Consider the following 26282-nt stretch of genomic DNA (forward strand, 5'->3'; position numbering starts at 1 on the left):
GCGGAGGCACAGGGTCCTGTCTGCCAGCCCGGCACGGGGAAGGGATGTGCCCGGTCCCCGCCGGGATGGCAACCACAGCAGGCCACAGCCACCATCCCCGGTGGTGAAGCTGCTGTCGGGTGCCAAGGGCAGGACCGTGGTGGAAAGCACCGGGGGTCCTTCTGTGGGGTTACGAGCCAGGGATCTCCCCCTCGGGGAGCCCAGCCTTCTCCCCACAAGGGCCAGGGTACAGTGTGGAGAAGAGTGCAGGGAGCCTGGCAGCCTGAAAACCACGCTGGGGAAAAGGAGCTCGACTCAAGCCGGCGAGCCAGTGTCAGCTGCACCGGGGCCATGACAGCACCTGCTCAGCCTGTTTCCCCCCCAGCTTGGCTACACGAAGGGATCCGGTCCCTGCAGGGGTGGCACAGGGGACTCGTCAGGACCCCTTCCCCTCCGGCACCCCCAGAGAGGGTGACCCCGGTGTGGAGAGCGAGAGTGGGCGAGAGGAGGCAGGGAGGCTGCAGGAGCAAGACCCCTTCCTCCTCCTCACCTCAGCCCCATCCATGGCAGCCCCTCAGCACCAGGTCCTCTGTCCCAGGCAGGGAACGGGGCAGGGCCATCACGCTGTGCCACAGGCAGAGGGGACCACGGACCCCCTCTTCGCCTCAGAGCCCCTGGACACACCACGATGGATGTTCAGGGATTGTTTATTTAAAATAGCAGAAGATAATCAACAGGGGTTTGAGAAGAAGAAAAAGAAAAGGCAAATGAGACAAGCTTTAAAAAACACACAAATGAAACCACAGAGAAACATCACATTGAAAGAAGGAGCATTTCCAGGGGCAGGGGCTCCCAGGTTACCTCCCAGCCCCATGGGTGGCACCCATGCATGGCACCCACTCCGGGGTGCGTGCACAAGTCTCCAGGGGGGATTCTGCTTTCTGCCCAGCCCATGGGGAAGTGGCACAAGATCCAAAACTCCAACACACACAAATGACTTCATAGCCCAAAGCCACTTTCTCCTCCTCCTCAGTCACCACCCCGCACCCCCACGGCTGCACGCATCAGGGAAGAAGGCTCTGTCGGTCACTAGACACATGCTGCCAAGGCCACTGAACTCAGAAGAAATAATGAAAACAATGTAAAGTGTTTGTGTTGCAAGTGCTGTGGAGATGGCCCCTGGCCCGTAGCGAGTCCTGCCCCACGTCCATGCAGGCAGGCCGGGTGCCCTGGGTAGTGCGCAGCAGCCTGGAAACATCAGCCAGCACTGGGAGCGGGTAGGAGCTGCCTCCTGCTCTCCCCCACGCTTCCCTTCCCTCCTCTCAGCACAGCCCAAAGCAGCAGCTGTGCATGCCTGCCTTAGAATTCCCTTGAAAAGCGATGAATCAGAGCTGCCCCACTGCAGCGGGACCAGCTGCCTGCTCCTGGCTACACGCAGCACAGCTCAGCGTCACCAGACCCAGCAGCTGCATGGCCCTCATTTACAGCCTGCAGTTAAAGTTCCTCCTCGTGAGAGCCAAAGGAAACTAACATTTCCTTCCCGGCAAGCTTCCCATCAATCCAGCACCTCGGTGGTGCCTGAGAGTCGCAGAGGAGAAGGGGCACAGAAGACTTCAGCCCCAGGGGAAGGCTCTGAATGCCGAGCAGCCGCGTTTCCCCGCGAGCAGCGAGAGGAGAGGGGACGCAGGAAGCAGCCCCCTCTCATCCAGCCAGGTTACACGCTCTGCGAGCAGCAGCACAGAGCAGATATGGCAAGGTGGGGACAGCGGAAAGGAAACCGGCAGCAGATATCCAGGGGACAAGCCACAGCCAGCACAGGGAGACATGCTCTCAGGATGGTTTAGCATTTACTGTCACACCCATCCAGCTGGGGGACATCTGGGGACAAGGCTGTGGCCACCACAGCTGCGAGCCTGGGAGTGGAAGCTGCTGCAATCCGCTCCCAGCTGCTGGACAAGAGGCAGGGACTGATCCACATGGGAGGTCAGAGCCTGCATAACCATTTCCAGACCACAGCAGCTGGAGATGGGGAACACATGGATTTATACGCACGCACACATGGGCTTGCGCAGGGCAGGACGAGCGTTTCAAAGGTCACTTTGTGGTACAGTGCTCCAGGGAGGTTTGGCCCAGCAGGACAAGGAGCTAGCGATCAGCAAGGTGAAGTCTGCAAGGAGGACTCCCAGCTACGGCTTGGGAAGGTCACTGCGAGGGAAGAGATGCCACAGCGTAACCTCCCTTTCCTGCAAGGCACTAACCTTCCCAGAAACACCACAGCTGGGAAAACAGCCCTTCCCAAACCACTGCCTGTGGGGATCTCCCTGCTCCTTGTAAACAGCTCCTTGATGCAGGCCCTGAGGAAAACACAGCCTGCAACTAGGAGACCCAGTCTAAAACAGATAACAGAACTGTGCTATGCACAGAGGAGAGTCAGGCAAGCAGCACCCCAGAAGACACCGCAACCCGCCTCCAGAAGGATTCCTTTCATGTTAAATCAGGAGCGGGACGTTGCATCGTGAGACGCTGCCAGAAACCAGCAGCAACTCTCAAATGAAACAAACCCTGAAATCAGAACCAGCAAAGTGTTCCTCAAGCCCAGAAAGAGGCCATCTCTGCTCAGAAAGGCCCTGCCAGGACCACTGCCTGCTCTGGGAAAAGTTGTCACCGTCACACCCTAAAAGAAGAGTCTAAATGCAGGCAGGCAGGGCTGGGGACATGCTGCTGGAAGAGGGGACGGCCAACTCCGCCTGGCCGCTGGGTCAGAGCAAGGACGTAGCGGAGGTGGGGAAGGAGTCCCGGGCCCCTCCACCCCACACGCCACACCACCAGTGCGGGACAGCAGTCCGCAGGAGCGACAGGAGACCTTAATTCCGCAGGGCAGCCAACCTGGAAGGGAGAGCACAAGAGGGAACTGATGTGAGAGCAGCAAGAAACAGCCATAACTCAGAAGGACCCTTCAGCCAGCAAGGAACGTCTCTGCTGAGAAACCTCCCTCCTGGGGCAGAGGTGCAAGAAGTCCTGCCCTGAAGCACATGGCCACAGCTGCCTGCAGTTAACTTGGGAGCATCTGTCAGCAACGCAGGCGGAGTACTGCAGAGAAGGGGCTCCTGGCTTCTCTTCCGGGTGCCTCACCCCTGCAGCCTGCCTGAACCCTCTCCCAGGGCTGTCCCCAGCTCCCAGAGCAGCACACCGCAGCCTGGGGGCTATCCCCAGATGGACCCCGGTGGTGGCTGCATGGGGAACAGCAGGGAGGGACCGGGGAGAGGAAACCCATCAGCTTCTCCTGGGGCAGTTCCAGGGAGACAGCCTGTTCCCGGAGCTGTTTGAAGGTCAGCGCCAAGCATTCCCAGAGCAACAGCAGCTGCGTGAGGGCGAACACAGAGCAGGGGGAAACTGTTCTGCATCTCATCGACAAGAGCTCGCTGCTGAGTGCCAGAAGCCACCCCCATCCTCAGGCCCAAAGCGGTCCCACAGGCCCAAACAGCCACCTGGCCTGCCTGCGCAGGGTACCAAGGGGACTGCTGGGCTCCGGCTTGCCTGAGCATGAGAGAGGGGGCTCAGCACCCACTTGGCCTGCCGTGACGGGCTAACTCATTCCCTTCATAGTGGTGAGGGATCCCTGGGAAAGATTCAAACACAAGGCAAAGGACCCGGGAGAAAACAAACCTCCGTGACAGCTGGTCTTCCTGGCTGCGGACTGAGCTCTCCCCCACTGCTGAAGCCCCCTCGGGGAGCTGGTTGAGCTGGTCCATAATCTCCAGGCCGTTCTCCTCTGCGATCTGGACGATGAGGCTGTCCACCTGCTCCTGTGGCGTGGTCAACGTGGTAGCAGAGCTCATGGAGTCCTCCATGACCTGCAACAGAGACAGCCCATCACCCTACCCCGCAGGCAAAGCCGCTCGGCCCGGCCCGGTTTCTTCTCCCAAAGAACCGGCTGCAGATCCCAGACTGCCACCGGCCCCCTCAGCCACAACAGCCTCAAACCTGACCACAGGGCTACAGCGGAGGGCAGCAAGGTCTGGTTCTGCCAAAGACCCCCTCTGAGTAATGGCTAGCTATGACACGGGGACAGCCACCCTCCCTCTTCTCCCCATCTGCCACGCTCGCCTCTTTGCATGGCAAACTCCTTCACCGTCAGGCAGCAGAGACACGTCTTCCCCAACGTCTCTCATATCCCTCAAACGCAGAGGACAGAGCTGTGTGAACAGCTCGGGGGGTTTCCCACACCGGAGGCTGGAGTCCCCGAGGGGAACAGAGCACTGCTGTGGAAGCCCGATTTACAGCTGGGACCTGGCTGTCTCCCAAGAGGCATGTTACAGTTCACAGAGAAGCCCACCCTCCCAGACCCCTCCAAGGCCACTGGCACTTACCGACGTATGAACGTCCAAATTCTGAACCTGCTGCTCGAATTTATCCATCACCGCAGACACCTTCTGCAAGTCCATGGAGCTCAGAGCCTTGTCCAAAGCCTTAGTTACCTGGGCCATGTTTTTCGTCACCTACAAGAGGAGATTGCTTCACAGCTGCTCCCCAAAAGCAAAGTACATCACTGCTGAGAGTAAAACCCAGGTCAACAAGAGAGAAGCCAGCATTCCTGATGCCCACAGCAGCGCTATGAGGCAGGACGGGCTCTGCCTGACTGCAGGCTTCTCCAGCCACGTGCAGTCACTGAAGACCTCGGGCAGCCCTCCTGGCAGGACGGGTCCCAGCCCACCACCCTCACACATGCCACGAGGCAAGAGGCTCCAGGCACAAGCCTCTCCCTCTGTGCAACCACCAATTAAGGATTTAATCCGAGCCCCCGACAAAGCAGCAAGGCCATCCCAGACGGGCTCTTCAGAGGCTGAACCTGACTGAGAGGGTCTGAGCTAACTACAAGGTTTAGCAGGATCCTTTTTGGGGACAGAGAAGTCCGAGGTGGTTCAAGACAGTGAGAGGGGAAGAGCCAATGTTAGCTCTCTGTGGGGCACAGACTCATCTCAAAGCCCCACGCCCATGCTGAGGCTCTTACCCCCTTCATTGTCACTGCTGTCTGGACCTTGGAGGCCACCGCATCCACCCGGGAAGACATGCGGAGCCAGTTAAGCCCCTCGTTCTTCTTACGGATAGCATTCTCTGCGTAGACACGAGCGCACTCCACATTTTTCTGCTGAAGGGCCTGGAAGGGCAAAGGGCAACCACTTGCACAGAGAATCCACTGCAGATTTATAAACAAACACAATCTGTTTCTGCTTGACAGGTTTCCAGCAGGAAGCGCCTCTCCTGTGACCCTCAAAACACTGAGCATGCCCTCGAACGGAACGAAATCCCTCTCAGCGTCGCAGGGGTGCACCACATCCACCTGGCAGATCCGAGAGCCAAGGGTGAGACTCAAAACACTTGGGAGGCCGAGCTGACAGATGCAGCAAGGCCTGAGGCGAGGGGAAACCTGTCCTTTTCCCCAGTCCCTTGACGGGAGGCAAGTGCCAAGGGCTGGCAGAGCCGAGCTGTCCCAGCAGCTCCCCGCACGCAGGGTGAGCTCCCACCCACCTTTTTGACTTTGGCTTGCTCGGCCTTGGAGTCTTTCTCGGCTTTTTTGGCGAGCTTCTCCAGCTGCTTCGCTGTGAACTGCAGAGAAAACAACGGGTTAGCACCAGGATACGGCAGCAACAGAACCGGGAACATGGGGTGAGCAGAGCCTCAGCCGCCCCCCCCACCCAGCAACACTGGCCGGGGGAGACGGACCCCCCCCCCTCCAAGGACCCCCAGGGCATACGGTAAACCGGGAAGTCAATTTTCAGCGCTTCCGAAAAACAAAGCGCCGGGAATAGCCCGGGAACGGCGGCCCCGGAGGACAAACCCGGCTAAAAGGCTCCCTCTTCCCGCAGCCGCCGGTATCGGCGGGGCTCCCGGGGCACCCCCGCGCCTCCTGGAAGGCGGATCTCTGCAGGTCAGAGCTTCTTTCTATTACGGAGCCGCAGGGAGGAAAAGCTCGGACGAGGTGTGAGTCAGCGAGCGGAACGTTCCCCGGGCACCTCCCGGAGAGGTGGAGACCGTCACCGGTCCTCCGGGACCGGCCACCGGAACGGCGGTACGTGATGGGAGACGGAGGACCCCACCGCTATCCTCACCTTTAGCTGGAAGAGCGTGTCTAGAAGGGAAGGAGAGCACAGCCTCAGGGATGGCGCACCGGGGACAACGCCAGGGCCGGGACCGGAGGCCGGGGGGGAACCGGAGCCGGGGCTATGCCTCGGCCCCGGTCCCCCCGGCCTCCGGTGCCGGCCCCCAGGTGCCCCCGCCCAGCAGAGCAAGCTCCACCCCCCAAAAAAAAACCAACACGACGTGCCAGAGGCCCGTTTACCGTTCGCCCGCCCTTACCGTCCATCCTGCCCCGCCGCCGCTTCCGGGTTCTGCCACCGCCCGCTTCCGGGGTGCGCGCGCTGAGTACTCGCGAGAGCGCCGCCGGGCGGCGAGGTCACGTGGGTGGGGCGGGAGAGAGAGGGGGCGGGGTCACAGGGAGGGGCGGGGCCATACAGGTATAAAACCCTCCCAGGGCGCTTGCTATAGGGCCCGAGCCGTGTCTAGCAACTGTTGCTAGGAGGCGGTGCTGAGGAGGGAGGCGGGGTCTGCGGGAAGGAGGTGATACGGCGCATGCGTAGCGGGGGGCGAGTGCGTGGCGTCACGACGCATGCGCGGGGCCGGTTATGGCGGAGGGGGGTTCTGCTGATGGGGAGCTGGAGCCGCTGCGGTTGCGGCGGCTGAGGGGCGAGGGCTTCTTCGAGGTGCCGGCGGCCGACCGGGTGAGGGGTTGGGGCCGTGTGGGTGAGCGAGTGGGGCGGGGTCCTAGCCCTGCTGGAGGTGTCTGGGTGGAGAGCGAGGCGGAGAGGGTCCTAGAGGCCTGCAGGCCCCTGGGTTGTGGGTGGGCCTGGGGCCTGCTGGGGGCGGGGGAGGGTTGGTTGTCCTGGGCCGGTGGCCACGCAGGTTTCCCCCCTCCTTGCTGGGGTGGGCTGGGAAGGGAGCTGGGCAGCCTGCAGACCCGGCCTGCCGGCTGGGAGCAGCTTGTGAGGGGGATGGGGGGGGGGGGGGGGGGAGGTGACAGGGAGGGCGTGCTGGCATAGGGCTGGGGGCAGGAGGGGGCAGAGGAGCCGACTCTGTCCCAGCCGCTGGCTGAGCCGGTGGGCCTGCAGTGTTTCTGAAACGCTGGTTTGCTCTGTAAGCACTGGAGCAGCACCATGGTCTGCCTGCTGAGAGGTAAGGGTGTAGCAGCTTCAGGCCTTGGGCTGTCACCGAGGTCCTGTGTCCCTGGGAAGATTGGTGAGAAACCTCTGAGGGCTGCCCCAGAGAGCACTCTCACCTGTGATGTGGCTGTGTTGTTCCAGCTGGGAAGATGCCGGAGCGTGAAGGAATTCGAGAAGCTGAATCGGATTGGAGAGGGCACCTATGGCATAGTGTGTAAGTGCAGCACTGTCTGCTCTTTCCGGACCTGAGGTAGAGCCAGTTCCTGGGTGGGCTGCAGCTATCTGCCCACATCCTGACAGCGGGAGCACATTGGGCTGGAGCTGGGGGGTGCTGTCAGGGGAACCAAGGCTGAGAGGAGGCTCATCAGCACAGGGGTCCTGCTGGCTCATGATAGAACCAGTGTTTGTCTTTTGGTGCTGAGCACATGGCCTGTGCTGCTTTTCCAGACCGGGCCCGGGACACCCTGACAGATGAGACCGTGGCATTGAAGAAGGTGCGGATGGACAATGAGAAAGACGGTAATGGAGGAGTGGGTGAGCTGTAGTGGGGGCAGCTCCTGGGGTGGGCAGGAGCATCCCCAGCCCCTGCTGGAGGCAGTCGTGCAGCTCAGCTGTTGCTCTCTGCAGGAATGCCCATCAGCAGCCTGCGGGAGATCACCCTGCTCCTGCAGCTTCGGCACCCCAACATCGTGGAGCTGAAGGAGGTGGTTGTAGGGAACCATCTGGAGAGGTGAGGGTCCCCTCTTCATCCTGCCTTCTCTGCCTTTCAGACCCTTCTTGGTGCCCTGAGCTGCGTCTTGCAGCATAGACCTGTGCTGTGAGTGCTGGGACACAGGAGAGGTGTCCTGGGGGAAGCTCCTGACTGTGTCTTATCTATGACAGTATTTTCCTGGTGATGGGCTACTGTGAGCAGGACCTAGCCAGCCTTCTTGAGAACATGCAGACGCCTTTTTCAGAGGCTCAGGTAAAGGTTGGGCCTGAGAGGGTGCTACCATTCCAGCCAAAACACAGTGTGCACTGGTGTGGACTCCCTGGACCTTGTGCTGGGCTTCAGTAGGGCTGGGGAGCACTGGGTGAGCCAGGATTCCTGGGCCATGTGGGGAGCCTGGGCTTTGCTGGCTCTCACAGAATGCTCCAGGGACTTTCCAGACTGGGTTTTGGGCTGGAGCAAACTGGCAGTGAAACAGTGGGGAGAAAATGTACCCCCAGACAGTCTGTTAGCTGCTCTGGAAGGATGTGGGGACTGACACACTGCAGAGCAGTGACAGATATGGCAGACCACAGGGTACCTGAGTGGGTTTAACCCCTGGGGGCTTGCCTGGCTGGAGCTGCTCTTGCAGGGGGTGTTGCTCCTGTCCTTTATCTCCAGGTGAAGTGCATCATCCTGCAAGTCCTCAAGGGCCTGCAGTACCTTCATGAGAACTACATTATCCACAGGTGGGAGCAGTGGGATGGACACGGGGGCAGGGGGTGGGAAGGGGATGTGGGGAGAAGGAGCTGATGGGAGGGAGCTGGCTGATCCTTGAACTGTGGTGTGATTCTTCACCTTCCACACCTGTGTCCTGTGAGCAAGGAGCATGGTGTGGAGTAGCTGTGGGCAAATCTGTGGCTCTGTGTGGGAGCACTGCTGGGGCAAGGAGGCCACTGAATGATGAGATTTGCTTCTTCTTATGATGGCTCAGCCCTGGGGCTTTGTAGCTGCCTGCGAGCCCTGGGGAAGCGTGACTATGGGGGAAGTGCCTGAAGGACAGTGCTGACCAGCCGCTCTGTTTCCTGACAGGGATCTGAAGGTGTCCAACCTGCTCATGACTGATAAAGGCTGTGTGAAGATAGGTGAGCCCCTGGCAGCTGCCAATTTGGCTTCTGCCATAGATGTGCCCGCAGCTCTCCCTCCGCTCCATGACACAGTTGGAGCGAGAAGCTTGTCTCTCTCTTGATCTCGAGTCTCTGTTGCAGCTGATTTTGGATTGGCACGCACCTATGGGATGCCGCCAAAGCCGATGACCCCCAAAGTTGTCACGCTCTGGTGAGTGGCCAGCACCTGGGGCTGAGCTGCGCTGGCTCAGGGTGATGCGGGTGAGTCCTTGTAGTGCGGTGGGGGCTTCCTTAGTGCTGGCTCTGCCACTGTCCCCTTGAGACAGTGCTGTCCCCTGCACAGGTACCGAGCACCCGAGCTGCTGCTGGGGATGACAACCCAGACCACCAGCATCGACATGTGGTAAGAGGAGAGCAGGAGGGGACTGAGTCTGGCCAGGCCGGGGGGGGGTGGGGAGGGGGGCTGCAAACCCGTGGCATGGGGGGGTGGTCAGTGGATGGGCTTCTTCTGCCCTGTGCGTCCTTTGCTCTGCAGGGCTGTGGGCTGCATCCTTGCTGAGCTGCTGGCCCACAAGCCGCTGCTGCCGGGCACCTCTGAGATCCACCAGATCGACCTCATTGTGCAGCTCCTGGGGACGCCCAATGAAAACATATGGCCGGTGAGAGCGGTCCCCTGCTACCTGCCTGCCCTGCCTGCTCTCCCTGCCTCTGCCTCATGCTCCACCCCCCTCAGGGTTTCTCCAAGCTGCCCCTGGTGAGTCAGTACACCCTGCGGAAGCAGCCCTACAACAACCTCAAGCACAAGTTCCCCTGGCTCTCAGAGGCTGGGCTGCGGCTGCTCAACTTCCTCTTCATGTACGATCCCAAGAAGCGGTAAGGGCTGTCGGCAGCTCTGCATGGGCAGAGCAGGGGAGAAAAACTGCCCGTGGACGGGGCTGCCAGTGTCACGCTGCCCCTGCGGCAGGGCTGTCCCCAGAGCTGTGGGCAGGTCAGTGCCTTCGAGGGTGCCTGCCATGTCCCCTCATCCCCACAGGGCGACAGCGAAAGACTGCCTGGAGAGCTCCTACTTCAAGGAGAAACCCCTCCGTGAGTAAATCCCCCTCCATAGGGCAGGGCTGGGGTGCTCTGGGTCCTGCTGAGCCCTGTTTTTGCCCTGCAGCCTGTGAGCCAGAGCTCATGCCCACCTTCCCCCACCACCGCAACAAGCGAGCAGCTGCCACCAGCACAGGGACGGAGACCCAGGCGAAGCGTGGCAAGCCCTGAGCACTGGCCCGTGGTAGGAGGCATGGCACATGCCAGCCAGGACTGTTTTCCTTGGTGGAACAGCTTCGTGGTGGGCTCCGTCCCTTCCTGGGACTGAATTCCCTTCCCCGCACTGGTATGGGGACAGGCTGGCTGTGGTGGGGGAGCTGTGTGACCCAACCTGCCCTGGGCAGGCTCCAGGCTGGGGCTGGGTGAATGCAGCACTTGGGGCAGGAGAGATGGGGCCCTGGACCCCCTGGGGCTCAGCAGGGAGAAGCTGGGGTGCTGGCGGGGCCAGCCCTGTCCCCAGGAGGGCCCTTGACCAGTGTTGGCTGTGTGGGGTAACCCCAACTTTGCTGTTAATAAAAGCACCTGCCAGCAGCAATGGTGCAGAGTGAATTGCTTTGTTCCTCAGTTCCAGCTGGGCTAGAAGCCATGGCCCTGCTCTGCTTCCCCTGTGCTGCATGTGCAGCCCCAGGGTCTGAGCATGCCCCTAAGCTCTGCCTCCCTTAAATGGAGCCTGTCCCTGCTCTCCTGGGAGGTGAGAGCTGCTCCTGCAGGGTGATGTAGCAGCAGGTAGCACTGCAGGCCCTGTCCCTTCCCCAGGAGCAGGCACACTTGGGCCGCTGCTCCCCCTTCATGTCCCCATTATTGTCCCTCCTGTGACTCTGACAGGGCAGGAGAAGACCACCACAGTGTGAGGCAGCTGTGCTTTACTGAGATGCACTGAGCCATTTACAGCGGGAGCGCTGGGCTTGGAGCAGGGACCCATCCACCCAGAGCCTGGCAGGCTCCTACCACTCCAGGGGCAAAGCAGAGCACGGCACAGGCACCGCTACCTCTTAGCAGGGGTGAGTTCAGTGTCCCTCAGGCTGAGCGGTGGCTGTCCCCATCCCCTTCCAGCCACAGCAGGGATGGGCGCAGCCAGCAGCAGAACCCCAAGGGCCGCTATGACCAGGGAGCGGAACCGTCGGCCAGCAGCATGTCCACCTCTGTCCGTTGCAGCCAGAGCCGTTGCTGCCTCTCGCTGCGCAGCTCCTGCCCATGGTGGTGGGTGCGGCAGGCCTGCCCGGCTGTGCAGGTGCTGGCGTGGAGCTGCTGGCAGGTGGTGCAGCAGTAGGAGGGCAATGCACCCCGGCGCAGGCAGGAGTGCAGCTGGTAGCAGGGCAGCTCAGGGGCTTCCTGGCTGGGGGAGGTTGGTGAATTTTGGGACTCCCCCGGCACTTGGGGGCTTCCGCTCCCCACAGCCAGGGCAGAGAGTGGGCTGCTGGCCCTGCTGAGCTCCTGCTCCAGGAAGAGGAGAGAGGAGGAGGTGTCCGGGTTGGGGTTGCCCATGGAGGGCACCAGCTCCTGCCCACGCTTGCCATCTCTGCGGTAGTCCCAGCTCCTCCCGGGCATGTCCTGAGCACCCCGCGGGCTGCCAGGGTCCCTCCATGGCGCTGGGGGGGCTGCATCCTCTCCCCCTGCGTTCTCAGGGTTGGCCGGTGTTTCCTGGTAGAGATCCATGCTGTCGCCACAGTCAGCAGCTGCCTCGTGTCGCGGCCCCAGCTGCTGCAGCATCTCCACGCAGGCCTCCACGTCCCCGGCCAGCCGGCGTGCCTCCAGCAGATCTTCAGCGCGCAGCCGGCGCGGCCGCAGCCGCCTCACCACCTCCGCCAGGATCTCGCACTCCAGCCGGCAGGCGAAGAAGCCGCAGGCGGCGGCGACCAGCTCGGGCTCGGGGAGCGGCCGGGTGACGGCCAGACAGTGCCGGCCACGCCGTTCATAGCCCAACCGGCCGAAGCTCCGCACCAAGTCATCTTCGGGGAGCGCCGGGCGCAGTGAGTGCATGTACACGCCGGAGAAGGTCTGTAAGGAGAAGGGGGAGCAGGGGTACAGCTGGAGATGCCCTGCCGGTGCATCCATCGTCCCCCCGCCAGTGTCGCCACCGCCTTGGTCCTCACCTGGACGGTGCCGAATTCCTTGCGCCAGGGGAAGAGGTAGAGGTTGATGGCCGCCAGCTCCAGCAGCCGGAAGGCGCTGGCCAGGCCCCGCAGCGCCGGTCCCGGGTCGGGCCGATCCCGTAACCCGCGGGCCAGCAGGACCAGGGCGTCCTCCTGCAGAGCCCCCAGCACCGCCGGCTCCCGCCGCAGCCGCTGCCCCAGCCGCTCCCCGAAGGAGGGGTCGGAGCAGGGCCCGGCCCGGCCCTGACGGAACTCCCGCTCCAGGCAGCGCCGGTACTCCTGCCGGTACTCCTGCCGGTGGAACTCCTCCTGCCGCAGCGCCGAGCCCGCGCACATCCTGAGGGTGCAGCAGCGTGAACCTCCCCCCCCCCCCCCCGCTACCCAAGCCCCGGTCCCCAGCCCCTGCCCCCCCCAAAGGCCTCAGCACCCGTCGCCGCTCCCGCTCCCTTCACCTGCCGGTTCCGCTCCCGCACGGCCTCGCCTTCCGCTGCCCGCGCCACGCCCACCGCGGGCTGCGACGTCACCCGGAGGGGCGGGGCGCCGCCGAGGCTCCGCCCCCTCAGGGCCTGGGCTGATCCGCCGCCGACAGCGCCCTCTGGTGGACGGGGGGGACCCCGGGGACACCGACTCATCCACCCCCCCCACCCACCCACCCACCCCCCCCCCCCCCCGCAACACGGCCCGGGACAAGGGGCTCGGCCGGCCCCGGCTCCACAGGACCCCCCGATCCCACCCCAGGGATGGGGAGCAGTACCTGGCCGTGGGTGGCGGGGAGAGGGTGCGTGTGTGTGTCGTCCCCCCCCCCCCCGCTGCCGCCTCCTCACTGCAGGGACTCCACGTAGGACAGGGCGCTCTGCAGGGACGTCAGGCAGTACCCCTCCTCCCCGATCAGGTACCTGCACCGCCACGGCCACCCCATTGTCACGGCCGGGCCACGGCCACCACATCACCACGGCCACGGCACTGTCATGGCCAGGACGCTGCCACGGCCACCACATGGCCACGGCCACCACACCACCGTGGCCACAGCACCATCATGGCTGGGACACTGCCACAGCCACCACACCACCACGGCCACGGCAGTCACAGCCGGGACACCGCACCGCTATGGCCACCCCACCACCACAGCACTGTCATGGCCAGGACACTGCCATAGCAGCCACACCATCACAGCCATGGCACTGCCACAGCCAGGATGGCGCCATGGCCGTCACACCACAGCCCTGTGCTCACAGGAGCCACAACTCCCACCCAGCTCCCTTCCCCACGCCTCCAGCCGTGGCAGTCCCGTCCCCAGGATGGGGGGGACGGTGTGGCCCGGCACCACCCCCCGGTCACCTACCCCTCGTGGATGAACTCCTCCAGGGCGGCACACTCGGACAGCAGCTGGGGCAGCCCCGTCTGCAGCACCACGTAGGACAGGATGGGCAGCAGGTCGTCCGCCCCACTGCCGCCAACGGGAACCGTCAGCCACACTGGCAATGGCAACCACCGGCCCCGCCACCCCACCAGTAACGGGAACCAGCAGCCCTGGCACCCCACCAGCAATGGGAACCACCAGCCTCGACACTCCACCGGCAAAGGAAACCATCAGCCCCACTGCCCCCAGCCCCGCATCTTGCACCCTGGCCATGGGGCTGGCTGCCCTCTGAGCTCCCCCCCAACCCCCATACTCACATGGCGGCAGAGGCGGGGGTCCGGCTGTCCCGGGAGCCGCAGTATTCCTCGGCACACTCGCAGATGCCACGCAGGGCTCGCACTGTGGCACGGAGTGGGAGCTGAGGGTCACCCCGACACCCTCCCGGCCCACCCGCCCCCTGCACCAGCATGGACCCCCTCGGCCCCGCACCGATGCACTCCAGCTTCCTGCGGGGACAGGTCTCCAGCGGGATGAGGCGCAGGTCCTTGACGGCGGAGCCATACGCGGGGCAGCCAGGGGCCGTCGGGAAGAGCCGGGAGGACAGCCCCATGTCGGCGGGGCCGGCGTGCCGGTGCCGCTCCATGCTCCGGGCCAGGGCCGCCTCGCGGGGCTGGTGCACACTCCTGCGGGCAGAGAGGCAAGGGGCTGCCAGAGAGGGGACCAGGGGAGCCAAGGGGGGGCCCAGCCCAGTCCTGGGGCCACGGTACCTGTAGAGGGCCAGCAGTGGGGCCCAGAGAGGGGGGAAGAAGGCTTCCTCCAGGCAGGCCAGACACTGGTCCTTGCCGGCGGCAGTGTTGAGCCCCTCGAAGGCCAGCAGCGTCAGGGACAGCAGCCTGTCTGGGAAGGGCCGAGTTACGCAGCACGCTCGGCAGGCGCCCGCAAGACCCCCCCTCCCCGTCCTCTCCACCCTGCACCCCAAGTCCACCCTGGCTAAAACAACGAGGTGCAGGGGTTCCCCTCCTCCTCCAGAGAGCCCCTGCGGGTCCCTCGACCCCAGCGGCGGTCCCTCACCGATGGCGTTGTGGATGTCCCGCACGATGCCCTTCAGCTGCTCCGGCAGTGCCGCCTCCTGCTTGGAGCCGGCTGGGGGCTCCCCGGGGGCCCAGCTCTCAGGCGATGCCAGGAACCGCTCCAGGTCCTCGAAGGAGCTCTCCCGGGGGGTCTGGGGGGCTGCCGCCGGCCCCGGCCAGCCGCTCTCCACCTTCGGGGTCCCAGGGCCGCCGTCGGCGAGGGGCGTGCTGGACAGGCTGTGCCGCAGCCCGGCCGGACCATGCTCGGGCACAGAGAACATACAGTGGAGGCTGCGGGAGGCTCGGAGCCGGCGGCCCCCTGGCTCGGCAGGCAGCGAGCCCCCGGCATCCAGCGAGAGGAAGGAGAGGCCGGTGGGAGAGGCAGGGGCAGCATCGGTGGTGCCCTGGCTGACAGCTGGGTAGAGGCGGGCGTACACCGCGCACTGCAGCTGCCGCAGGAGCTGGGCGATGGGGTGCTCGGGGAAGCTGGAAGCAGAGGGAGGAGGTGGGCGGGGGGGCCAGGGGCAGATAGGGGACAACGGCAAGTGGCCGCAGCCCCCACGCTCTGAGCAGGGCCCTTGCCTGCCCCGGCACTACCTGAGGAGGCAGGAGAAGAGCCCTGACACCAGGGAGAGGTCCGCCGGGCTCCGCTTCAGCCTGGCCTTCCATTGCCTCGGCCAGTCCTGGGGAGCGTCGGCAGCCGGTCAGTGGGGATGGCACGGCACCTTGCCTCCACGGCACGGCACCCTGCCCACCACGGTGCCTGGAGACAGCACAGCACCCTGCCCCAGCAGCACCCAGGGGTGTCAAGGCCTCTTGCCCCACGGCACCCAAGGACAGCACGCGTCCTGCACCCACAGCACGGTTCTCTGTCCCCACGGCAGCAGCCTCCGGCGCGTACTCACGTGGTCCTGCTCGTACTCGAGGACGGCGGCGTAGAGGGCTCTCTGCTCCTGCTCCTCGGGGGTGAGGGCCACGCTGCTGGAGAATCTCCTGGGGATGCAGCAGTGCTGGGTGAGGGCACCAGCCAGCATGGCCACCGAGGTCCCCGCTGTGACGTCCCCGCTGTGACATCCCCGCTCACCTGTTGGCAGCCTCCTGCAGCCGCAGCCGCCGCTCTTCCATTTTCCGCTGCAGCTGGGCCACGGCAGAGTTAAGGCTCCAGAGTCCCTGCACTGCCACGGCACCCAGCCAGCACCGCTCGCTCACTGCCCTCGGCACAACCCGCTGCCCTGGCACAGCCACGGCAGCCTGGGGGCCGGGATCGGCCCTTCTCCCACCTCCATCCCCCCAATCAGCCAGGAGCAGGACAGGACTGGGACCCCAAAAGCCTGTGTGGGATTGGTGCAGCCCAGGGACAGGGCACAGGCGCCTGGGCAGCGTGTGGGACTCTGCCGGAGCCTGGTGCGGCCACGGGGCTGGCCCTCAGAGCTCTCCCCACACCAGGAAGGATACGGTCTCCTCCCGGGCCTTGGCGATCACCAGGTTCTCCATCATCTGCCGCTGCAGGGACAGCGTCTGTGAAGCAGGAGACGTGTTGGGGACACCTGCCCAAAGCCCACAGCCACCAGCGTGGCCGGCATGGAGCAGGGGGTCCCCCAGGGACCGCACGGACCCTCTCCCCTCCCAGCCCACCAGCAGCAGCTCTCCCTCCCTGGCCTCCCACCCGTCGGGGCTCCCCACTTGCCAGGGAGGTCTTCTGCAGGGCCTGGCTGGGGTTCAGCCGTGCCACCCGTGCCTCGTAGGCAGCCTTCAGCTTCTGGTTCTGCAGAGACGCCTCCTCCAGCGGCGTCAGCTCCCTGCCGGCAACCAGCCCTCAGCACCCCACCACAGGGCACGGTGACACGATCCGGAGCCCCTTCCCTGCTGTGCCCCCCCTCCGGCTTGGGACCCCGGCAGATGCCAGCCCCCCATGTCCGAGCCCACGTACTTCCGCACGCTCTGCGCCTCGGCGATCTGCAGCTTCTGGAAGATCTCCGGCGGCAAGAAGGGAGAGAGCTTCCCCCCCTCATCCGAAAAGACCCTGCGATGCCTGGGGAGGGGAGCAGGGCCCCCGCTCCGCTCCTGCGCAGCCGGTTTTGCCTGGGCTTTCCCTGGGGAGGGAAGGACAGGTCAGCTAGCCTCCCCCTCCCCTCACCCCCAAATACCAGCCTGGGCCCCGGGTGGGGACCCAGCTCCCCAAAACGCAACCGCCGGCTCACCCAGCGCCGCCGCGATGGACTTGACCCTCTCCAGGCACTGCTCCGCCAGCTTCAGCATCTTCGGGGTGTCGGGGGTGACCCCCTCACCCCCATCTGTGGGAACGGGCAGGGTGTTAGGGTCACGGAGGGGGGGACACCAGGCCCGCCGCCCCCACGGGCCTGCAGAAAGCACTGCGGCAGGGGATGGGGGAGCGGGCATGGGGGGGTTGGGGGGGGGGGGGTCCTGCCCTACCTGTCCCTGCCGCATCCTCCTGCAGGGCCTGGGCGATGAAGGCGATGCTCTTCAGGTACTCCATGTAGGCCTCCTGCCAGACAGATGGTGGGGGGGGAGGAAGCGTTGAGCCGTGGGACCCCCGGGCAAGGCGGGGGTCGTCCCGGGGACCCCCAGCCCCCGCAGCGTCTCCCATGGCCTCGGTGGGACCCCGACCCTCCCGGTGCCCCCAGGGCCGGAGGTGAAGCCCGGGGGGGGGGGTCCCATCCCGCCCCGCTCCGCGCTCACCCGCGGCCGCCCGGCGCTGTCCATCTCCAGGGCGCCGCTCGCCGCCCTCATGGCGGTCTGCAGGGCCCGGCCAGCCCCAGGTCCTCCGGGTCCTTCGCCGCCCGCCGCGGCCATGGCGGCGGCCGCCGCCGCCGCCCGGAACGACGCGATCGAGGCGGCGGCGCCGGGGGAACGCGGCGGAGCCGGACCGGCGGTGAGGTCCTCCGGCCGGCAGGGGGCGCTGCGCCGGGCGGGGTGGGGCGGGGCGGGGCGGGCCGGGCCCGCGGCGGCGGCGGCGGCGGCGGCGGAGATGAAGCGCGATCGTCGCGGCCGGTTCCTGGCGGCCGCGGGCGGCCCCGGTGCGGCGGCCCCTGAGCCTCGGCGACGGCCCGGCACGGCGGCCCGCGGGACCGAGGCGGCGGCGGCGGCGGTTGTGGCGGCGCGGCCCGAGCCCCAGCCCCCCGCGGGGTGGGCCCCGGCGGCCGCTGCCTGGACACGGCCCGCCGCCCTCGGCGGGGCCCCGGAGGCAGGTGAGGCCCGGGCGGGGCGGGCTCCGCGGGAGGCCGGGGAGGGGGTTAACCGGGGACGCAGCCCCGCGGGGGAGGCGGGCAGGCCCGGTTCGGCCCCGCCGCCCGGCTGCGGGAAGCCCCGGGGCGGGAGGGGAGCGGGGTCACGGCCGGTAACCGGCCCGGCCCCGGGGCAGGTCAGGGGTCCGGCGGCCCTCGGGCACGGAGGGGAGCGGCGGTCCGGACCCCCCGAGTGGCCGGAGCCGCTGTCGGTCGTTCCCGCGGGCGGGAGCCTTCTCCCGGGGGAATGAAACCGCTGCGTGGGGTGTGGGGGGGGAGGGGAGCGGCGGGCGTGAGGCCCGGCACGGAGGGGCTTCTCCCCTCTACCGGGGAGCAGACCGGCCTTCCGGAGGGCTCCGTGCCACCGGCAGACGATCGGGTGGCTGGATCTGCCCCGTGGCCGGGGCAGGGATTTGCCTGTTTGCATGGCACGTCTTCGCCGCTGAAGAGCCGAGGCTCCCGGTGCCCGGTACGTAGTGAGGTAAGGAGAGGTTTCGGCAGCACGACGAGGGGAGTTGACCCTCCCCTCCGTCCTCCCGTGCTCTGCCGTCGTCCGTCCCTGGTTTGGAGGCGGCCGGTGGCTGAACATTTTGCTGTCGGCATGGCTGGAGGCAGGAGATAAGTTTGACCGCCAAACGGTTCAACGTTGGGTGTCAACGACAAACGGAGGAAGCGCTCACACGTGCCTTTGGGACGGCACCCAGGCTTGGCATGCATCGTCCTGGCCCTCCAAAATGCTTCCCCCGATGCGTGCTGCCCTTCCCAGGCTCTGTAGGTTGTCCCCGCCAGTGGTCTCTGGTGTGCAATGCAACCCCAAATCACTCTGAAGGCCGTTCATGTGGTTTTGGTGATGGCTGGCAGAGGGCCGCAGGTAGGACGCTGCTCCCTCCCTGTTCCCCTCACGTGGGGGGACCGGAGGGTTTAGAGCACAGCCGTGTTGCACCAGGGCTGGGAAGAGGCCACGTTGGGGAGTTTTCCCCACACCGGCAGGCAGTCAGGGTGCAGCGGAGGGACAGAGCCGTGCTCCACAGAGCAGAGATGCCGCAGGATGGGGAGGGAGGTGGCTGGGCAGGCTCACGGGGCCGCCGGGCAGGAGAGCCGGGCGGTCAGTGAACCAGGAGCGGGAAAGACACTTTACATCCTGCCCCGCTGCTCCGGGTTGGCCTTACTCCCCCCTCAAGAGCTCCGTGTCCTCAGCTCCGCTGCAGGGCACTGTCAGGGTGGCTGAGAAATGGCGCGTCTCAAAGGGGCTGCAAGAGCTGGGGCGGCTCAGGCTCGCAGCGGCTGAGGGACATGACTGCTGGCTATAAATACTTTAGAGATAAACGCCGGGGAGGGAGAAGAACTACTTAAGCTGAGGAACAGTGTTGGCAAAAGCACAAATGCGTGTGAGCGAGCCCCGGGAACATCGCAGCTGGGAGAAGGTTCCTCCGCTGGGGCAATTGGGCAAGAAAGGCTGATTTTTTGGGTCAAGCCAGTTGCGGAGCAATGCCCTGATCTGCAGCGGGGGGTCAAAGGGAAGGTCTCTCTCTTCCTGCCTGGCTTTTCTGTGCTGGTGCTGAAGCCAGCACCAGCTTCAGAGGCAGCCTGGATCAAGGGAAGGGGAACATCTTCCAGCACGCCAGTGCCTTTGGGCCATAGCTGGCCACCGTATTCTTGCAGCAGGCACCCAGCGGCTGTGTTCAATCCTTCTCCAGCAGGAATTGGCAGAGCTTTGAGCACCGGGTATTGTCGTCTCTGCCACGGGAAGTTCTCCTCCAGGAGCCTGCGCAATGCTTTCGGGAAGGTGCCTGTGATGGGGGAGAACTCAGAGAAGCAGCGCCGCGTGGATCAGGTCTTCTTCACCGACTTCCAGCGGCTGGTCGGCGTGGCGGTGCGGCAGGACCCCACGCTCCCCCAGTTCGTTTGCAAGAAATGCCATGCCCAGTTCTACAAATGCCGCAGTGTCCTCAGGACGTTTATCCAGAGGGTGAACGCGTCTCCCACGGGCCACATAAAGTCTAAAGGAAAGTACGTTGTCATTCTTTCTTCCCGGGAGTTATCGGGAGTAGTAAATCGCTGTGTGTTGGCGCGTGGTCCCTCTGTAACCCCCAAGACCCCACTGTGCTCTTCTGGCTTTTGCAGGAATGGTGCGGGCCAGGCCCAGCCGGGCACAGAAGGAGGTGCCTCCTGTCTGGGTAAGTGCCTGCTCCCAGAGCTGCTTTCTTGTATTTTTCTGTGATACCATCAACAAAGAGCTGGGTTTTATGGGTGTTGAGGAATGACCACCTGGCAGGGCGGTTCCTGCGTCCCTCAGCACAGGGACCGTGCCCTGGTCTGGCTCGTTAGGGTTCGTAGGGTTCCTAACCCTCCTCCCTCTGCCATGAGCTCTCCCCTCTGGCTTCTCGGCAGGATCCTCACTGGGCAGCAGCCTCCCCAAGCTGAGCTGAAGAGGCTCAGGCTCATGCAGGGGCTGCGAAGAGCAGAGTGGGTCTGGGCCAGCTGCCATCAGATGCTGGGGGGCAATGAGAAATACACTTTCAGCTGTAAAATTAATGATATTGGCAGTCAGTCAATGGGAGAGCCCTCACCCCGGTCCATCTGGGTGCAGCGCCTTTAGGCTGTCTCCCACCCGCCTTCTGACGCAGAAGTGCAGTGCAGGAGTGGGTCTGCAGCCTTGTCCCCTCCCTGGAGGGGGGAGCGGGTCCCTCCCTGTCCCTCCCAGTGGCTGGCTGTGCCCTTGGCTGGCCCAGGGGACTGACTGCGCACATGCTGCCTCTCCCCTCCGACAGTTGACCTGATCACCTCCAGCCCCCAATGCCTGCACAGCCTGGTGACGTGGACGCACACACACGCAGGGAGCTGCCCGTCGGTGCCCAGCCTGCAGAGCGTGCTCTCCTCCGAATACTGCGGCATCATCCGTGCCGTCTGGGGCTGCGGGGACGGGCACGACTACGTCATGGATACGGATTCGGACTGTAGCACGGTGCTTGTTGACAACGCCTTGTCTGTCAAACGGGAGTGGAACAAGGGCACGGCGCAGCGCTTGACTGACAACGGGGCAGGGGCAGACAATGCTGAGGCTGTTTCTGCTCCCAAACCCCAGCATGCTCCAGTAAGGACAACTCCTTGCCAGCAGCCCGCAAACAAAGGGACCACATCAGTGCCACTGAACGTGGAGAATGAGCCACCGCAGAACAGGGATTCATCTCACTCGCAACTGGACGGCACGGTGTCCTTACAGGAGAAAGCCCTTCCGCAGCCCGTGTCGCCACTGAGCAGTGCCACAGGTAAGGGATTTGCCTTCCGATCTCCCTCCAGGTCCCTGGGGAAGGGCAAGGAGCCGAGAGCTGGCCCAGGGAGCAACAGTGGGGCTGGGCCCCCTCCTCAGAGACTGCTGCTCCTCAGGGAGGATGCAGACTCTGGCTGGGGAGTGCTGGTTGCCCAAGAGAACTGCCTCTGAGCCTTGCAGAAGGGAAGGGGGAACACCGGGCTCCGGCTGACTATGTCACACAAAGAGCCAGTCTCCTGGCCCTGTGTGCTATTTCCCCCTCTGATAGAAGGGACAGGACTTGGCCATTCCTTTGCAGGCTGCACCTGGCTGGCGAGACCCTGCTGCCTTGCTCTTGCCAGGGGATATGTGCACCCCAAGTGGTGTAGAATGGTCCCTGGTTCTCCAGCACCACATTTGCCAGATGTTGCTTTCTGCTTAATCCAAACCCTGTCCGTATTCCAGCAAGGAGAGGTTTCCCCTCCCCTGGTGCAGGTGATGCCAAACAGCAAGAGCCCCTTCTGTCCGCAAAGAAAAGTTGCCAGGTGGGCTTGCTCGTGGGCCAAGTTAACATAATGTGGGTTTACTATTGAACTCCCCCAAACACCACTTCCAGAAGAAAGGAATTAACACCCCTTTTGAGTTACAGAAGTCAGGCTGTGTTTAGCTCTGATAGCCACAGGAGATGTCTGCTGCTGTAAAGAGGAATGGCAGCTGGGACTTGCCTGGGGACGAGTCTTTCGTTTACAGAGCAGGTGTCATGGGAGAAACCAAAAGATGCTCGTGGGAGCTGCAGGGTAAAGGTTCTCCTGTCCCTGGGGTGCAGGTAGAGCGGTCTCCAAGTACACAAGACACAGAGTTTGGTTTAAATAATCATTAACTTGTCATGGAGCACGTATTTTCACACGGTATGAGCCACACCGAGTGAACCTGGAGTGGTTGGTTTGTTCTCAGCAGCTGTCTTCGCTGGCTTGTTTTTGCTGCTTTTCCTTGTAACGCACCGTGTTCTCCTTCATTCCCTAGGACAGTTGAGTGGGAAGCAGGTTCTGTCTGCAACGTCGGATGAGCGGGTAAAAGACGAGTTCAGTGACCTTTCTGAGGGGTGAGAGAAGAGTGGGTTTAAAATAGCCTAAATGTCTTCTTTGCGAGTATGAAATGACCCGCCTCGGAGAGCTCTTTCTCCACGAGTGACCTGGCCCTCGAGGCCCCTTGGAACTGGCATCCGAGGCACAGAGTGGTGGCTCTGCAGTGGCTGTGATGAAGCTTATGCCGCTGACGCGCTGAACTCCCCTCCTCGCTGCCTCCGCTGCAGCGGGGCGGTTTGCACAGCGGCGTTTGTGCGTTTGCACACGCGTGCGCTCTCTGTGTTTGTTGGCTGCTTCCAACAAACCTGGTCCTGTTTTGATTCCCCCCCCGCCCCTCCTCTGCTCTGGGGAAGGAACTGTGCAGGGGGTGTGGGGGGCTTGCTCGGTCCCAGGTGCCACTGCTCCAGCCACTCAGCCTCAGAGCAATTCACCTTCGTGGCTGCTCTGGGCTGGGGCTCTAGAAGAGTGGTCGGTGCAGGAACGCAGGTGAGGGGTGGCACTTGGAGAAATCGCCCCATTTGCTCATGGGGAGAGCAATTAAATGGGGAGTGGGAGGGACACTGGCATCTTAGCAGTCTTTATGATCAAAGATTTGGCTAAATCCAGTCATTGGGAGTCTAAAGCACCAAATGGCCGAGTGCAGACTTACTTCAGTGTGTCAGGTAAAGCTGTCAGCTGTCATGTTAAAAGTGCTGCAACAATTTATTGCCTGTTTCCTGGCTTCAGAATTAATTGCTTCTTGTATGGCTTAGGACTTAAAAGGAGGAAAAAGAAAAACCCAAACCTATGTGGCTGCTACATATGAGAAAATACAGAATGACCTGTAGCTTAATTAACCTGCGCTGGACAATTCTATTACATTCTTGCTCTACAAAATTACTTTTCCCCATATAGAAAGCGGTAGCAACATCCCTCAACAATGAATAGATCTTTTCAGTAACAGCCGTTTTTTGTTCTCCTGACAGTGGTTCAATTATTCTCACAGAGATCTAGTCCTAAAAGGACCCGATTTTGCTATTTACTGTGTTCACCGGTGCTGTATTTGCTTGGGGAGATTACAGGGGAGGAGAACACGTGGAGCCTCAGCTGCCGTTGCCATGCTGTGGGGGAGATGGATTCATGGGGAATGAAGAACACGTAGTGCTGCTGCTGCTGACACTAGTGCTGAAGTGCCAGCCCGGTGCTGCATCGGTAAAGGGCATCTTCTCTCTCTCAGGGACTTCTTGAGCGACGATGAAAATGAGAAGAGAAACGTGCAATCTTCAGATGACTCCTTCGAGCCTTACCCTGAAAAGAAGTAAGGGGCTTACTGTGTGGTTAGCAGAGCTCACTGTGGATGAGTGGGAGGGCTGGTGCCCACCTCCACCGCATTTGTGCTGCGGTGAACTCGGCCGGGCCAACGTGATTGCTTTCCTTTATGGCCTTGGTTCCCTCCACGTCCCCACCTGGAGGTCACAGTGCTGCCCCAGCACCCGTTTATTCCCCAAGCTCCGCATCGGGTTGAAGCCAGGCCACATCCCTCATCCCCAGGCCTGGCACTAATTACTGCAGCTCGGCTCACGTGTATTTGATGGTGTGCATGTTCCTGCTTTGCCAGGTCAAGCATCAGGCTAAGCTGTCAGACCAGGTGTAACGTTTGGGGACAATTAGGTGGGAGGACTAAAACCAAGATCACATATTAAACCACTGTCCTTCTTCCTTGTTCCTTCTTGAAGGTCTTCTAGCAAGAAAAGCGACAGCAAAGAAGCGAAGAAGGCAGAAGAGCCTAAAATAAGGAAGAAGCCAGGGCCAAAGCCAGGCTGGAAAAAAAAAATCAAATGTGAAAGGTAATAAGGAGCAGGCAGCGGCTGGGCAGCACCCCACACTCAGCACGCTGGCTGACGGCAGGCCTCTGCTTTGCAGGGAGGAGCTGCCTACCATTTACAAGTGTCCTTACCAGGGATGCACGGCTGTCTACAGAGGCGCAGATGGCATGAAGGTGAGTTCAGGGTTTGCTCCTGTCTCAAACCTCTAGCTTTGAGTGTTACAGAACAGTTTCCGTATGAGGAAAGGGATCTGTGACAGATGTAATTCACTGCCTAGCTCCGCAGGAGGTGGGAAGCCACTAAATGAAGTGGTCTGAGGCCTCTTCTGTGCTCCTAAAAGCACCAGGAGCTGCTCTGGCTCTGCATGTTCCTCCTGTTCTGGAAGTCTGCCGCTGGCTCGGCAGCAGCCCTTGGAACAAGCTCCACTGTGTCCTGTTAAAGCCCTGCTGTCAGGGGTAGATTTGGATGCAAGTCTGGTTTTTCACAGTGAAGCAGTGCTGATGCCTGAGCCTGCCAAGATGGGGTGTGGGGGGTGTGTGTGTCTCATTTCTTTGGGGGAGCCAAGTTTTTCACTGGGGAAAATGCAGCCCAGCAGTTAGAAGCTCTGTCCTTTCTTTACAGAAACACATCAAAGAGCATCATGAGGAGGTTCGGGAGAGGCCCTGTCCTCATCCTGGCTGCAACAAGGTGTTCATGATTGACCGGTACCTGCAGCGTCATGTGAAACTCATTCATACAGGTGTGTCCTGGCAGGCTTTGCTCCCAGCAGATGACAGGTGTGACACTCAACAATTTGTTGTGCAAGATGGTGCGGGGTGTAAGAACGGTCTGCCTTGCCTGTAAACCTGTAACAGGCCATCATGTGCGGGCTGTGAGGCAGGGGGAGGAATTCAGACTCCACTAGTAAGTGTGGGTAACTGCGTGTATGCATTTCATGTACTGAGAAATCAGCAGAATCAATGACTTCCTCTCTTTTTCCATTGCAGAGGTACGTAATTATATCTGTGATGAATGTGGGCAGACCTTCAAGCAACGCAAACACCTCTCAGTCCATCAGATGCGGCACTCGGGAGCAAAGCCCCTCCAGTAAGTGCACACCAACCATCCATTCATAGCTAAGAAAAGGGTTAGAAGGGGTAGTGAAGTTCTGCAGAACTCTCACAGTGACTGCCCTCAGCACAGAGTAATTTTGTGATACAAACCCTGCCTGTAGCTGGCAGTGTCCTGGCTGAATCACTTTAAATGTTCATCCACACATGCTCCAGCTCCAGAGCTTCCCATTGCTGAGCAAGTCTTGTGCCTCCTTCTACTCCTGTTGCCCTTCAGAGCTCAGCAGGTGAATGCTCAGCTACCAGCAATGAGCTGCAGGCTGGAGGAGGAGAATTGTGTTGCATGACTGGGGTAGTTGTAGGAGGTGCTCTGAGGCTGCAGTCATCTTCTCATGGGCTTATTCAGTGTGACAAAGAGTGAATACCACAGCTGTGGTTTCAGGCTTGGTGCTGAGCCTCTGCTTTGCCTTGCAGGTGTGAAATCTGTGGTTTCCAGTGCAGACAGCGAGCATCACTCAAGTACCACATGACCAAACACAAAGCTGAGACAGAGCTGGAGTTTGCCTGCGACCAGTGTGGAAAGCGCTTCGAAAAGGCCCATAACCTTAATGTCCACATGTCCATGGTGCACCCTCTGACCCAGACTCAGGACAAAGCCAAACCACTGGAGCCAGAGCCCATACTCCTCCTAAATACTTCAGGGACTTCAGAAAGCCAGGCGGTAAAGCCAGAAGTGACTGCACAACAGGAGCCCACCTGAGGGGGACAGGGAAGCTTTCCCAGTCCAGCCCTATAGAAACCATATGGCAGAGTGGAGATTTTTAATCTACATTTTAGTCTCCCAAAGAACTCAGTGGAATTAGCTTCAGCTTGCTCAGAAAAAGCTTGTTATCATGCTGTGATTCTCCATGCTCACGTCTGATTCAGCAGTGTTGTACTAAGAGTCTGTCTAATCCCAGGGGAATGGATGTTCGGCAGCACCCCTTCGTGGTCCCCCTTTTCCCCACGCACAGTTGTAGAAGCAAAGTTGGCTGCTGCCCACACAGAAATGCCCTCAGGTGGCTCTAAGGGTACATAGGCCAGTGGAGCAACTTTAAGCAGACGTTTTGTTTTGGAAAAAAAAAAATTCCCAAAGCAAGTCTAAACTGAAATTTGTAACCTACTTTTTATTGTAACAAGAGCTTCATGGTTATGCTTGTAATAAATTATTTACAAAGTAATT

The 26282-nt window shown here is 62.1% G+C and overlaps 5 protein-coding genes across 7 annotated transcripts; 2 read left to right on the top strand and 3 right to left on the bottom strand.

Annotated features, from left to right (window-relative positions):
- Positions 1-668: 668 nt before the first annotated feature.
- CHMP1A (charged multivesicular body protein 1A) lies at positions 669-6392 on the bottom strand. Its single transcript, XM_049806496.1, has 7 exons — positions 6337-6392; positions 6090-6109; positions 5509-5586; positions 4991-5137; positions 4350-4478; positions 3646-3833; positions 669-2865 (listed from the first exon to the last, which is right to left on the bottom strand). Exons 1-7 carry the CDS (start codon positions 6341-6343, stop codon positions 2844-2846), a joined length of 591 nt encoding a protein of 196 aa, XP_049662453.1. The 5' UTR covers positions 6344-6392; the 3' UTR covers positions 669-2843.
- Positions 6393-6621: 229 nt separating this feature from the next.
- On the top strand, positions 6622-10608 carry CDK10 (cyclin dependent kinase 10). 2 transcript variants are annotated; one of them, XM_049806479.1, is made up of 13 exons: positions 6622-6758; positions 7338-7410; positions 7644-7715; positions 7824-7926; positions 8079-8160; positions 8566-8633; positions 8977-9029; positions 9153-9222; positions 9355-9414; positions 9547-9670; positions 9745-9884; positions 10045-10097; positions 10171-10608. In XM_049806479.1, the coding sequence occupies exons 1-13, from the start codon at positions 6663-6665 to the stop codon at positions 10272-10274; spliced, it is 1098 nt and encodes a 365-aa protein (XP_049662436.1). In that variant the 5' UTR covers positions 6622-6662; the 3' UTR covers positions 10275-10608. The 2 variants fall into 2 exon arrangements, with proteins under 2 accessions (XP_049662436.1, XP_049662437.1); XM_049806480.1 differs by lacking the exon at positions 6622-6758 and adding an exon at positions 7090-7209.
- Positions 10609-10757: 149 nt separating this feature from the next.
- On the bottom strand, positions 10758-12532 carry SPATA2L (spermatogenesis associated 2 like). Its single transcript, XM_049806474.1, has 2 exons — positions 12197-12532; positions 10758-12101 (listed from the first exon to the last, which is right to left on the bottom strand). Exons 1-2 carry the CDS (start codon positions 12530-12532, stop codon positions 11202-11204), a joined length of 1236 nt encoding a protein of 411 aa, XP_049662431.1. The 3' UTR covers positions 10758-11201.
- On the bottom strand, positions 12429-17475 carry VPS9D1 (VPS9 domain containing 1). The gene is made up of 16 exons (XM_049806457.1): positions 17327-17475; positions 17060-17132; positions 16828-16920; positions 16557-16719; positions 16314-16425; positions 16082-16144; positions 15711-15763; positions 15532-15619; positions 15224-15309; positions 14628-15112; positions 14324-14453; positions 14046-14239; positions 13874-13955; positions 13539-13643; positions 12951-13092; positions 12429-12533 (listed from the first exon to the last, which is right to left on the bottom strand). The coding sequence occupies exons 1-15, from the start codon at positions 17438-17440 to the stop codon at positions 13017-13019; spliced, it is 1917 nt and encodes a 638-aa protein (XP_049662414.1). The 5' UTR covers positions 17441-17475; the 3' UTR covers positions 12429-12533; positions 12951-13016.
- A 119-nt stretch (positions 17476-17594) lies between these two features.
- On the top strand, positions 17595-26255 carry ZNF276 (zinc finger protein 276). Of its 2 annotated transcripts, none has more exons than XM_049806451.1 (11): positions 17595-17835; positions 19569-19881; positions 19996-20048; positions 20643-21140; positions 22145-22223; positions 23423-23503; positions 23922-24032; positions 24109-24184; positions 24633-24750; positions 24998-25097; positions 25535-26255. In XM_049806451.1, the coding sequence occupies exons 1-11, from the start codon at positions 17616-17618 to the stop codon at positions 25818-25820; spliced, it is 1935 nt and encodes a 644-aa protein (XP_049662408.1). In that variant the 5' UTR covers positions 17595-17615; the 3' UTR covers positions 25821-26255. The 2 variants fall into 2 exon arrangements, with proteins under 2 accessions (XP_049662408.1, XP_049662409.1); XM_049806452.1 differs by having other exon boundaries at positions 19572-19881.
- The last annotated feature ends 27 nt before the right edge of the window (positions 26256-26282 follow it).

Source organism: Accipiter gentilis, chromosome 7 (assembly GCF_929443795.1).
Source record: "Accipiter gentilis chromosome 7, bAccGen1.1, whole genome shotgun sequence".
Classification (NCBI taxonomy): domain Eukaryota; kingdom Metazoa; phylum Chordata; class Aves; order Accipitriformes; family Accipitridae; genus Astur; species Astur gentilis.